Source organism: Giraffa tippelskirchi, chromosome 6 (genome assembly GCF_054371585.1).
Source record: "Giraffa tippelskirchi isolate mGirTip1 chromosome 6, T2T-mGirTip1v1.2.pri, whole genome shotgun sequence".
NCBI classification, from domain to species: domain Eukaryota; kingdom Metazoa; phylum Chordata; class Mammalia; order Artiodactyla; family Giraffidae; genus Giraffa; species Giraffa tippelskirchi.
In genome coordinates, this window is record NC_137280.1 from 20853619 (window position 1) to 20867264 (window position 13646).

Below are 13646 nucleotides of genomic sequence, written 5' to 3' on the forward strand. Positions count from 1 at the left end.
TAAAGCCTTAACAAGTACCAGCAGGCTTTCCTGATTGCTCAGATGGTAAAGAATCTGCCTGCAAGGCAGGAGACTTGGGTTCAATCCCTGGGTCAGGATGAACCCCCTGGAGAAGGGAATGGCTACCCACTCCAGTATTCTTGCCTGGAGAATCCCAAGGACAGAGGAGCCTGGTGGACCACAGTCCATGGGGTCGCAAAGAGTCGGACACAACTGAGTGACTAACACACACAGATGAAGCTTACCCGCACTTTGGGAAGGTCTTGGGTATTGTCAAGTGTTGTGAGTCTGCACCACCCTTCTTAGCTTCAGCTTTATCTCTAGAGGGCAGAAGTAGTAGCAGTAGTGGTCAATTCAGGTGGTTCCTGGGTACCAGTTGTCTCCCTTGCTGAAAATGGAAGTATATTTTTGTATCCACCAGAATCTTCCGGTAATCTCTATTATTAATCCAATACAAAAGATGAAAAGATGCCTCTTCATTCTGAGAGATGACTAACAGCGTTATGGGCCTGACGTCCAGCATTGTTGTATTCATAACTTTAGGATGCACAGCTAATTGTTCACATTTGGAAAATCAGATAAATATTTATATTTATAAACATTAAGACTATTCATTCTGGAATGTGTTTGAATATCTGTAAATCAGAGGCAGTTGAAGAGTTGAAATTCAGATTTCGTTTCACTTGCCTGCCAAGTGGCCTCAATCAGAAGTAATTTTCTCCATGAGGGCACAGAGAGCTCAGTCGTAAGCCTTTTCTAAGTAGATATTATTATTTGTGTCAAATTACGTGTGGCGATTTTTCTGAAGTGGACTTCTGTGCCCACTAATCCATACACAGGAGGTTCCTTCATTCCCTCCTTCATTGGTGCTATTAATTGTGCTTGGGCTTCAAGTGTCTCTTACCCTCTTAAAATGTTAGTTTATAGCCACCGATAATCTGTAAGGTTTGCAATATAGAGAGTAGGGTGAGATCTAATCTTAAACCATAAATACTATGCATTTTAAGAGAATCCTTTTTGCTAGAGCCTGACTTGATAGCATAGCTAAAGAAATGGTTAGTAATTTCACATTTTGAAGTACAATAAATTATATCAATCTGACACGTGCTTTGGGCGAAATACACATTGGTTACTAAATCACCTTTTTTTAACCTGTTATAAATATTGACAGTGAGATCTCATGTATTTTGAGCAATGAACTCAGAATTTTTTTTTTTTACCTTTCATTTGGGTTTTTGTAATTTGTTTTTGACAATAAGTGCTTCTTTTCAGTTACATGATTTGAATTGTAAATAGATAGCCAACATAAAATAAAACAGCCCTTGGAATATAGAACACTATATTGTCAATTAAGATCTTACCATAATCTTTGAAAAATAAAAGTTATATATGATGTAGAAGCCTTTTTCACATATGTGTATATATATGAATGGCTTGGTTAGACGCTTGTTGAGCCTATATCAATGTTTTGTGAGTTTCTTTCAAAATTTCACATGAGATTTTCTATTTAATTTTTAATAAAGTGATTAAATTTTAATTTAATGTTATACTATTGGAGCCAAATTGTTAAGTCCTGGACGATTGTAATTGTTCAATTACATATTATCTTCAATAAAAAGTCTTTTATGAATGTTAGAAAGTTTGCTCACATTTTATTTTTAAAATCAAAGTATTTTACTATTAATTTTATTCTAGTAATATGCATGCATTTTATAATATAGAGGATTTTGTAATTGAAGAGCATACACAAGTAAAAAAGACATTCAGTAAAATTTATATGAATTATTTAAAATATTTACTTTACAATTAGAGATTTATTTTTTGTTAACCAAACCCGAGAGTATGTATTCCAAAAGAAGTCTATATTGTCTTGTCTGTTACATGATATAAACTGATATTAAGGCAGTTTCCTTCATAGATTGACTTGGTAAGGATATAAATTATGCAAATAATTAGATATTCATAATCAATTCTTTTATTTTTGGTAATGTCTGTAAAAAGACTTTCCTGGTTATTTTTGCTGGGAGGGTTAAAGTTTTGGTTGAGTTTTGGTAATCAGAGAAGAGCAGCAAGAGGCTTCTCAATTTTAAGACTAGATCTTTAAGCATCTAAAAATAAAGTTATCTCAGTAGACATGAGCAATTTCTGAAGGATTGTGTTTACGAGTAACCTGTTTTATAGTTTTACTTATGAAAGAATGCATTTATAACTACAAAAGAATGGTTTGCATAGTAGTGTGGTATAAAAGGCATTTTTAAATAAACTAGAGTTTTCATGTCAACTTTTTCACGTATTAACTTCTAGCCTTATTCTGGTTAACTAACCTGCTGACCTTTACTTTCCAGATTTACAAAAAAAAAAAAAGAAGAAGAATTCCCATACCTACCTCGCTGGGTTGTTTTAAAGATCACATAAGAAAGTACTTTGAAAGTCCTATATGAGATACAAAAATGAGACAGTTTAGGTGTCTTATTTTGACCAAACTTGTTATTAAAACTAAGTATCTTGAAAAAATAAAAACATGGAAAATATTCTGTTTTATTCCTTGTTAGACTTTCAATTAATAGTTAAAATTATTCAAATAACTGTTTTAGTGATTGTAATATTTTACCTTATTACTATTTTATATATTCCTTGCATGTCTTAGTACTTGACATAATTGTTAAAAGGTGAAAGATTATATTTTACTTGAAATAATGAATAAGAGATAAAAACTAATATGAGATCCATAGCTTTTGAATGCAACTGAGCACATATGGTTTTTTTTTTAACTCTCCACCTAGAATTAAAAAAGAAAAAGCACACTACCAGAGTGTTTGGAATTAGTGCATCGTTTCTTCCTTAACATTTGTCATTTTGGAGAAAAGGAGAAAAAATAAATTTTAAAAAGGATAAAGAAACTCTGTAATAATTTTTTTGGCTTGAACGTACCTTAAATTTAAATCCACATTTCTAAGAAGTAAGAGAAAGAGACTGCCTAAGCCTTTTAAGTATTTAGCCTGTCTGATGAGACTGCTGACATGAGTGACAATTAGTACAAATTACCATAATTGTGTTCTTTGGATGAAATGCCACAGTACTTCTTTAGGAGCAAATGCAGGCTTGCACTTAGTAAAATGAGTTGGATACTTTGATTCTTCTGGGCAGTCAGAAATTCACAATCGGCCATGTGGTATTTCCATGTCATCCACTTCAGATCCATCTCAACAACTACAGCCCACCCTTTGCTTTCAATAAAATAGGTCCATTAATGTAATGCACCTGACTCTCATTCACTCTAAGGAAGTTGTATTTTTATTACAGAAAAAGTATCACATAAATACAAATTACATTTTTTTTTCATTAGAAAACTACTTTTCATTTCAGAAAAAAATTCAATTAATTATGAATAGGGTTATGCTTTCATCAGGGAGAGAAATATGTAATTTTTTCTTCAAGCTTCAAACACATATAATGAAATCTTTTCTCGGAATCCACTCTTAAGATGGATTTTTAAAAGTATAGACTTTATTAAAATCTCAGTTCAATTAAAATGCATTCAATTACTTTAAATCTTTATTAAAATCTCAGGTAAAATTGTACAACAGTGTAAAAGAGACTTGTACTCTTTACCAGGCAGTTAATTCTAACAAATGAACATAAAGTGCACAGTTTTGCTCTTCAGGAGAGAATAAAAGAATAAGCTTTGGGCTTCCGGTTGGGGGTGGGGAAGGATGGGAGATGGAGGTTGCTTTCTATTTAGTAATTTCAGGAACAGGTTTCTTTCCACCTGTTACATTGCTCAATATTATTTGTTGACGTGGATGTGGCATTATCTTGTCTGGGTACCCTTGGTCCTACCTGTCCTTTCATAGAATACCTTATCCTCCCACACCACCTTAATCAAAAAGACTCTGTTTAAGGATTTTATTTCAGTCTCTTCTTCGGATGTTGTTGGTACAGTGTCCCTCTTCTTTTTCAAGGGCCACTAGAAGATGCCATTGAAGAGGAAGAAGAGGAATGTCCTTCAGAGGAAACAGACATTATCTCAAAGGGGGACTTTCCACTGGAGGAAAGCTTTTCCACAGAATTTGGGCCTGAAAATCTGAGTTGTGAAGAGGTGGAATACTTTTGCAACAAAGGTAATCATTAGTGGCTGGACGTGATATGTGAGTCCCTTTACTCAGATGAGTTTGTGTATGAAAATGTGTACAGGATTTTAAAAATGCAATATTATTTTGAAAGATAAAAGAAATATTATAACTCATAAGTCACATTGTATATTTAAATACATAGTTTCGTATTGATTGGCCAGTTGACTGAATATTTTCATGTTGCTTGGACAGTTGACTATAATATATTTAGTGTTCATCATTTATCCCTTCAACAAATATTACTGAATGTCAGTTGTTTACAAGGCACTGAATTCATCATTGAGGGTAAGCAGGGAATGGGCCAGAGTCCCTATCCAAGGTTTGAGCTCACTCCTTGTGAACACTGAATGCGCTAAGTGTTTGATATTGACTTTCAACATTGAGGATGGTGCTTTTTCTAGATACTGACAAATAAGAAAATACTCACTCTTTCTCTCTTCTAGATATTCTTTTGATACACTAACATTATAACAGAGGAAGAACCTGAGACACTATATCTCAGCCTATTTCCAACCTATCTTGACTTGGAGCCAAGTGGCCCTGCCAGTAATTATGTCCTCGTTGGTCATGTATACTCATTATTTAACTTGCTTTTCCAAAACTGAGTTTAAGGGTTCTTATGATTCTTTTAAATTCTTTGATTGATCGTTTTGCCTCTGCAAGTGAGATGGGTCTTCTGTTACCTCCTGCATCAATGTATAATTTCACAAGTGTTCAGATTACTTCTTTGGTTTTAGAATAGCTACTTTTATTGATTTTACCATGGTTGTTTTCCCATAGGGCACAACTGAGAATGTGTGTCTATCTCTGTATGTCTGTTTATGTTTCTGTAAGCAACATTTTTTTGTTTTAGGCAAATAGAGAAATTATGGGAAGTGAGTTTTTACATGTTTGTGTGAATTTGATGATCAGAATTGATAGTCTGAAATCAAGAATGCTGATATATCATCCCCCCAAACTGCTAATATACATGTCTCAGCAGCCAACTATATATATTTGGTACATATTATTAAAACCTCAGTACAACTTTCTCTTGATTCTGGCTTGTTAGAAATAAAAGAAGCGAGCCATGCCCATCCCTGTGGTCCATAGAACTCAATACCCTAAAACTGTGGAAATGGAGTGACAACACCAGCGCTTGGTTTCATTGAAGTTCAGAAAACCTCTTTGACCATTAACTCCTGGAGACCTCGAGATGACTTTGTAACCTGGTCCTTGGCCCCCACATCAGAGATTTTTGGTTGAAAACAAGAATGGTAGGGACAGAATAGACCTTCTTTTTTAGTATTCGCTTAGCTTTCAGGCTAAATTAATCTTTTCCCTATTAGAACCATTTCCTGATGCTGCATAACCACAGCAGTACATAGTAGAGCTAGATGGAGAGGAAGAGTTTTTAAACATGTTTGAAGGCATCCTTTTCCATATTTATCAGGAACTATACCATTTTGTGCACTGTAGACACCTACTTTGTGTTGCGGGATTGCAATAAAGGAAGGAACCAATAGCTGTTAAGTGTCATTTATTCTTCTTACTCTTGTCCTTAAAAGACTTAGTGTATGGACTCAAGAATTTTTGTCAATTTATTAATCCAGGGAGAGCAGTAATAATAATTACTAGATGTGGTTTACATTTGGTAATAATCATTGGTGCTGGCCTGTGTTTAATGAAAGAATATATTGGGTTGGCAAAAGAAGTTTGTTCAGGTTTTTCTGTAAGTTGTTACAGAAAACCTGAATGAACTTCTTTGGTTAACCTAATAGAACTCCAAGTTTTAAGTTAGTAGTTTATTGGAAAAAAATGGACTTATAGTGAAACTGAAGTCACTCAGTCGTGTCTGACTCTTGCAACCCCGTGGACTGCAGCCTACTAGGCTCCTCTGTCCATGGGATTTTCCAGGCAAGAGTACTGGAGTGGGTTGCCATTTCCTTCTCCAGGGGATCTTCCCAACCCAGGGGTTGAACCCGGGTCTCCTGCATTGCAGGCAGACGCTTTACCATCTGAGCCACAAGGGAAGTCCTAAATGGACTTATAGCAGATGCTTATTATAGGATTACATAATTATAGTCTCAGAATAATAACTTCCATCTATACTAAACAGAGTCTTAACTCAATGAAAAATACTGACAGGCCTTGGGGGACTAAAAAAAAAAAACAAAACGAAACAAAACTGAATTACAATTCTTAAGAACATTGTTTAATACACATTATTAACTGTTTGATAAATAATTGGAAAGTTGAAAAATATATCAAAGTAACATTTAATATATAATGTAGGTAACATGGGGCTTCCCAGGTAGTGCTAGTGGTAAAGAACGTGCCTACAATGCAGGAAACAAAAGAGATGCTGGTTTGATCTCTGGGTTGCAAAGATTCCCTGGAGGAGGGCACGTCAACCCACTCTAGTCTTCTTGCCTGGAGAATCCCCATGGACAGAGGAGCTTGGTGGGCTACAGTCCAAAGGGTCACAAAGAGTCGGACGTGATTGAAATGACCTAGCACATACATGCACACATAGGTAATATATTAAAAATATATAATTAATATATACTATACAAATAATTCTCTGTTTAATTTGAAGCTAGATAATAATGCTACGTCAGAATAAGAATTCTAATTTTGACATACTATTTTTTTAGGATAAATACTACTTTACTATTTCAAACCACTGTCGCTTTATTTAATAGGTAAAGAATTTCATTATTTTACTCTCATAAGTTGTGAGACCAGGGAATTCCCACTGAAGTAGTAAGAACTGGTGTGAAAGAGACACAACTCTTTGATATGAATTGCCTCCCCTTGAGGTCATACAGGGATTCCATTCATTTTTCATTTAAGTTGATTAACTGTAATAGGAAAATTTTCTCTCTGGAAAATTAGAATCTAATCTTTCTGCAGAAATTTACATATTAGTCTCAGTGACACATAATTATGTTTTCTTGCCTGTTGCAGGGAAGAAGATAGATTAGGTTTAAAAGAGTATATATATTTAAATGGTTAATGATGCCAGTGTCATGACTGAAGAAGCATGTGAGAATTGTTACTCTGATGAAAACTCTTTTTAAGTTGGGATCATTGATGAAACATAATTTTGCATATATTCTAAATGATTTGTGACAACTTAAACATTGTAAATATGTGTAAGAAAATGAATTGGATTATTTTGAAAGTTTCTTTCAAAAATCTAGTCAAAATCACAATCTGGCAATGACGTGGTTGCTTTACTGGGTTCCAGAGATAACATTTTTGAACATCAAATTTTTTTTCTCATCAAATAGGAAGGGAATTTAAAAACTAAGATCACAAAAACATGGTTGGCGTATCTTGTTTTCCAAACAAGAAGAGTATTGAGATATTCATATAGTTACAATATATCTTCATTTATATTTTAGCAACTGTCTTTTGTATAAAAACAATCTACTGTATTGTAACTTTTCTTTTTTAGAAAAGAAAAATTTCGACTTTCTGGAGACATAGCTTATCATGGGTAAAAGTTGCTGCTTCCTTTTGAAATTGAACCTCTACATTATGCAGGATGTTTTCAGTGTTTAGAATAGTTATTTACTTATTATTGTGGCATTTTCCTCTGTTCCATATGAATATTATCTATTCTCTTGTTGTCAAAGGGAAGACTTTTTTTTTTACAAGTCTCAAAGTGTCTATTAATGTTAGTAAAGTTCCTAGTTATAAAATGTGATTAAATGTGATCCAAATCACTCTTATAATGTAATTTTCCACAGAAAGGTAAAACAAGTTGGTCTGAATTTTGTCATCTTTAAATGTGTAGAATTTTTGATCATATGAGTCTAAAGCCTAAATATTCACAATTAAAATGGAAAAGATCACTTTAATAAAACCTTGTTATAGTCATAGGGGGCCTAACATTTGAATCAGACAATTCTATTGATTCCTTTTTCACTATTTACTTTGGGTTACTTGCATATTTCATGTTTTTGTTTTTCATCTTTGAAATGAATCAAATGAACTATGTTTATAAAAAGATGCTATTTCAAAGTTGCTTTGATCCTTTTAGATTTTAAGAAATTTAACAAAGTGTAAAGCACTGCTTTCAATGTGCATCATCCTCTTTGGTGCAGTGAGTTTAGATCATTTGGCATCTTGCCTTACTGTATCTCAGAGAGGAAGGAAACAAGCAAGAATTATTTCCTTGAATTTACAGATGACGAAGACATCAAGGCTGGGTCCATAAGTGCTGCACATTTCCTGTGGTACTGAAGTATTTGCTTCAGTGCCTTTTTTTCTGCCTTTGTTCTGGCTTATAGAATAAACATGGAAGAATATCAGTGTTGGTTTAGAGCTAAGCAAACTAATATAAATTGAAATATAGGTGGTCTGGAAAGCAACCTGGGGAGCTTTTAGTTATGTCACTGCTGGCAGGTGGGGACTCATATATATTAGCAATTCTTGGATCAACTCAGAGACAGTAAGTTTTATAGTGGAGGTGATAATAAAGCAGCTCTAAAACTGGCTTACTGTTATTAATTATTTGGAAGATGGTTTTCTCACTGAAATATTCAAGTTTGTTAATGACTAAAGTAGATAAACCTGTCTTGGGATACATTCCAGGAGGATGTCACAGGGTATGTGAACAGGCAGAAAATTGCCAGACCAGTATCATTAGGCTGTTAGAAAATGATGCTGTCAACAAGCAAGCAAGCAAACAACCACAAACCTCTGAAGAAACTAGGTATTAGTGAACTTTGAATTATCAATAGTTATTTTCTGAAAAAGTTAACCAAATTAACAAACTGGTCTCTGATGACATCATCTTTGAACAAAGTCTGAAAGGGAAAATAATGTCATTAAAGTTGATTTTGAAAGAAAGGCAAGCCTTTCTTATAGTCCTGCTGTCTAGATATGGAGAATGATCAGAGAGGTCACTGGGTGCAGTGTTTTACTTGAAGAGATGAATTAATGTTGGAGCTCTTCAATCTGGAAGAATTAGGGTTGAAAATAGGGGGCATAATGGAAATCCGTAAAGTGAGAAAACAGATACAGTGTAACAATGAGCATTCTCACCACATTCAAAAACATTTGACCCAGGTAATGTGCAGAAAGTAAGGGTCATGTTTCTATATTTAAAAAGCTTTAGAATAGCAAAATGCAAAAATATTAAAGAAAATAGAATAAAATCTGAGTTACTTAGACTTGGATTTAGTTTTAGCCCCAGAAGTAATTAATACCAAAGCAAAAACAAACATAAACAGATAGTTAGGTTGGCAGAAGCTTCCAGTTCAGTTCCATAGATTGAATTCAATACAACTCAACTTATATGTTAGGCATCTGCTATGTGTTGGACCCTTTTCTTGATTCTGGGGATGCAACAACAGACAAAAGTCCATCCCCACTCCTGAGAGAGAGACAACAATCAAACTCACATTGTATAATATAATGGGTGATGCTGCACATCATGAAGAAAAACAGCACAGGTGGGGATGCTGCTGTTGCTGCTGCTAAGTCGCTTCAGTCGTGTTCGACTCTGTGCGACCCCACAGACGGCAGCCCACCAGGCTCCCCCATCCCTGGGATTCTCCAGGCAAGAATACTGGAGTGGGCTGCCATACCCTTCTCCAATGCATGAAAGTGAAAAGTGAAAGTGAAGTTGCTCAGTCGTGTCCGACTCTTAGCGACCCCATGGACTGCAGCCTACCAGGCTCCTCTGTCCATGGGATTTTTCCAGGCAAGAGTACTGGAGTGGGATGCCATTGCCTTCTCCGCAGGTGGGGATGAGAAAATGCCACTGTGGGTGGGGTGTGTGTGTGTGTGTGTGTGTGTGGTGTGTGCTGCACACTGCCTTATACAGAGTGACGGTAGGATAGGTGAACTTTGAGTGGAGACCTGAGGGAAGGGAGTGAGCTTCTGGTACTCCAGGATCAAGTTGACTGTACCTGTGAGGCTAGTGTCGCAGGAAGCCAGAGGAGGAGAGCAGAGAGCTGGGGGGAAATAGGAGAGGTATGGCCATACCTGTGGAATTGACATCTCTAGGAATCTCTGGGATTCTTATTGCTGTGGAAGGCTTGGGTAAGCCTCAGAGGAGAGCTGAGGTATAACTGAGAAAAAGGGATGATCATGACATAGTTTGTATCTACCTAGAGAAGAAAGGGCTGCAGAGAGTACAAGTGAAAGCAGGAAATGGAAGCAAGAAAATCAGGGAAGCTGTCAGGAGATACAGATAACTCCAACTGGAATCATCCCTTTAGCCACAGTCTTGATGAGACTCCATCTGTAGCTCATTAATGCAGTTTCCGGAAGAACAGTTTAGGGGTGTTTGAGGCTAATGAGTCTCTTTGCTTCCTTCCACAACACCAGAGCTGAGTATATGTTCTCTATAAATTTTCACATCCTTGACTCAAAAAGATAAAGCAGGAGGCATGGAAATCAGAATAATTTCATCACTGTACTTAGCTATTTCTGCCAGTATGTTTCCAGACTCATGGGAATGTTCCTCTCCCCCAACTCTTGCCTTTCTTTCCATGGTTTGTGTCATCTTGTAGCTTTGTTCAAAATTTAAGAACAGAGGAAAAGCCATATTTCCCTTTGGACTGTAATCAGTCAAAGCCTGGATTATTGGCATTTGTCATCTCCCACCCCCCAGGTCAAGGTAAAACAACAAGAATATTATCTTAGATTCTTAATACTAGAAGCAGAAGAAGAAAAACCACAGTTTCATAAAGATTTGGTTAGGGGAGTAGTGATTACTTGTTTTTCACTTGATTCAGTGTCAAACATTCATGCTATTTTGTTTCCTGTTTTTTTTTTTACTTTTCATTTTGTTATTATTTTAGTTCAGAAAGTCTGTTTACATACAGTGAGTTTGGTTTCTTTCTTCCTCATTTGTGCCTTTAATGACATGTTTTTACCTCCTCTGATGCTTGGGCAACTGGAATCGGAATCTGCAAAAGGCAGCACTACCATAATCACTTTGAGTTCAGTAAAGAAGGAGATCTTTACAGGCAACTTTGTTCCTTTTTTCTTAACAGGATTAAGAAGCTGAGCTTTTTAAATTCTTGCATATAACATTGACATTTCCAGGGTGTGTTTGGACCAGGGAGTTCAAAGAGAAGGAATAAAAAAGAAAAGCCAATATGACTTTGTTTTTTACCTTGCTGGAGGAGCTGTTTGTGCAAATCGCCTATAAGCTTATTGACCTGAATCTTTGACTCCTTGTTTTCTCTGGATTTGGCTGGAGTGGAGACACTGATGGAGCCCTGATAGAGCTGATTGAACAGCCCCCAGCTTTGCTTGGCACAGACCTCCTTTCCCTTCTCCTCCACTTCCCCCTCCCTCCACATGACATTATTGTTCCTTGGCAAACCTTCTGTTTTTCTGGATCCAGTACTCCTTTGATAAAAATTGATTTTAAAATCATTAAATTTTTCTTGCATAACTCATTCAACAATGCAAAATGGAAAGTAATTTTTTTTTAGAATATAGAAATAGAGGCTATCATGGGGTCCTATTTGTATTTTTATCTCCTAAGATTGGAAAAAGGAAGAAATACCTTATGACATTGTGGTATCACTCTTCTGGCCATATTAAAATCCCAAAACATATCTTTTATTCAGAATCAGTTTGATTTTTTCCTTAAGCCACAATTATTGGGAAAAAAATGAAGGAGCATTTGAAGGCAATTTGTGCTTTCAGGAGAGTCAGCATTTTCTCATTTTTGGGGAACCAGAGGGTGTTCAAATTTTGTCCAAGGCTTAGTATTTTATTTGTAAGAATCAGATCAAGGCTTATCTGTTTACCTCATCTTTGATCCCAGATATATCATTATGAAAATTACAACAAAATTAACATGATTTATTTTACACAATGTTGAAATGAGTCATGATGATATCATTTATATGAATCTTGTGTGGTAATATATGCTATGTTTTGCATGTGATAAACTAAATTCATTGTTTTTTCTGTAAGCAAACCATTAACAGATCTCCATTGTGCAATCTACTAAAGGCATTTTTTAGATATAGTAAAACTTGATAAATATATAATTATATAATTATAATTTATGAAACAGTTTCATGTTGTAATACAGCATATTTTATTCTGCTTCTACCTGACTATATAAGATATTAAGAGATAGATATTTGCCTGATTTGCTTATATCTTTATTTTATATCAACATCATTATTGTTAATAATAAAAACAGAGATCAATATAAAACCATATTTAATCATTTAGAGATGTTGCCTTTTTTATTTTATTTCTGCAAGTGGAAGACCTATAAAATTTAGTGTAAGTTTGTTGTTCTCCCTACAATGTTGAAACTCTGGAGAAAAGAATTTATTTAATCTCCTGTTCTTTAATATATCTAAAACTTGGCATCTGTATATTAGAAGACATTTGAATTATTGACTGACTTTTTCCTTTTACCTAGATATTAAATTAATCACTGATTTTAGCTGAACACTGTTAAGGAAAGCTTTATATTTTAAGCTCTTTCATTGCTGTACTTTCTCAGTGATATTCTGGGTAGAATGAAGAGCCAGTGTTTCTTGAAGGAAGTAGATTTGTTCAAGCAGTAATTATATAAACAGTTATTCTAAATTAAAAAAGTATTTTTCAATTTTATTTTGCCCAAATTAAAAAATATATATAAAACAATGCATGCAGATCTGCACTAGTGTGCCAATCATTTACATCTACTAACTCGATTTATTTTTCTATTCAAAGAAAATTACAAGTACGAATAGAATTACAGAAGCCTGAGAAGCTAATTTATTTTAATCATATGGAATTAACATGGTTGACAACCTTGAATCCTACTGTTGGTCCCATAATAATTTGAGATAAAATGTTATCATTGTAGAGAAACTGATCTCTTGGAAGTAGCCATGTCTTTTCTGCTTTCTATTGCTAAACATCATAAATGATTTAAAAACATTTTCTTGGTTGTCTGCACTAGCATTTTTTAGGTTTAAATCAAGGAAGATTTTTCAGAGCTTTTAATCTTCTAATATAAAATTCATAGTTTCTTGTTAGTATGTAAAATTTCTCACAATGTTTTGATTATCATTTGAGAAGCAACAGGCAGTATTAAAGCATTTGCCCTTCCATTGCCTGATGGGATAATCTTTACCTCTGGTAGTGCTAAACGTAGAATGTGTAAAGGGAAATGTGGAAAGCTGCCGTATGATGAATTTAATTATAGCAATATAGTCAGTCAGTTTTTTTGTTGTTCTTAAAAGGTCAAGTAAAAATAAGTGAAAGTGTTATACCAATGAAGCAAATACTGATAACGAATGCAGATTGCTGTTTCAGCTTCTTTTAGTAGTTCAATGAGATTCCAGAGATTGGCACTGAGACTACATACCGATTATAATAATTATAATAATGGTAATAACAACTTCCATTTGGTGACTACTCCTGAAAGTCAGGCATCTTGCTGTATATATATCGTTTCTAATCAACTTACTGTCCTTCAGGGTGGATGTTGTTTTCACCTGCAACTTCCAAAGCTTCAGTAACTTGGCCAAAGTCACAAAATTACCA

General features: G+C 34.8%; 1 protein-coding gene across 2 annotated transcripts in view; it reads left to right on the forward strand.

The window, feature by feature from the left end:
- Positions 1-13646, forward strand: part of ZFPM2 (zinc finger protein, FOG family member 2) — a 499502-nt gene that overhangs the window by 98610 nt on the left and 387246 nt on the right. Inside the window, exons 1-2 of one of the 2 annotated variants that reach the window (XM_081502272.1) lie at positions 3721-3757; positions 3963-4121. In XM_081502272.1, the coding sequence (XP_081358398.1) occupies positions 3721-3757; positions 3963-4121 (196 nt within the window). Of the gene's footprint in view, positions 1-3720; positions 3758-3962; positions 4122-13646 lie in introns of those variants that run through there. The other variant, XM_081502271.1, reaches the window with a different exon arrangement.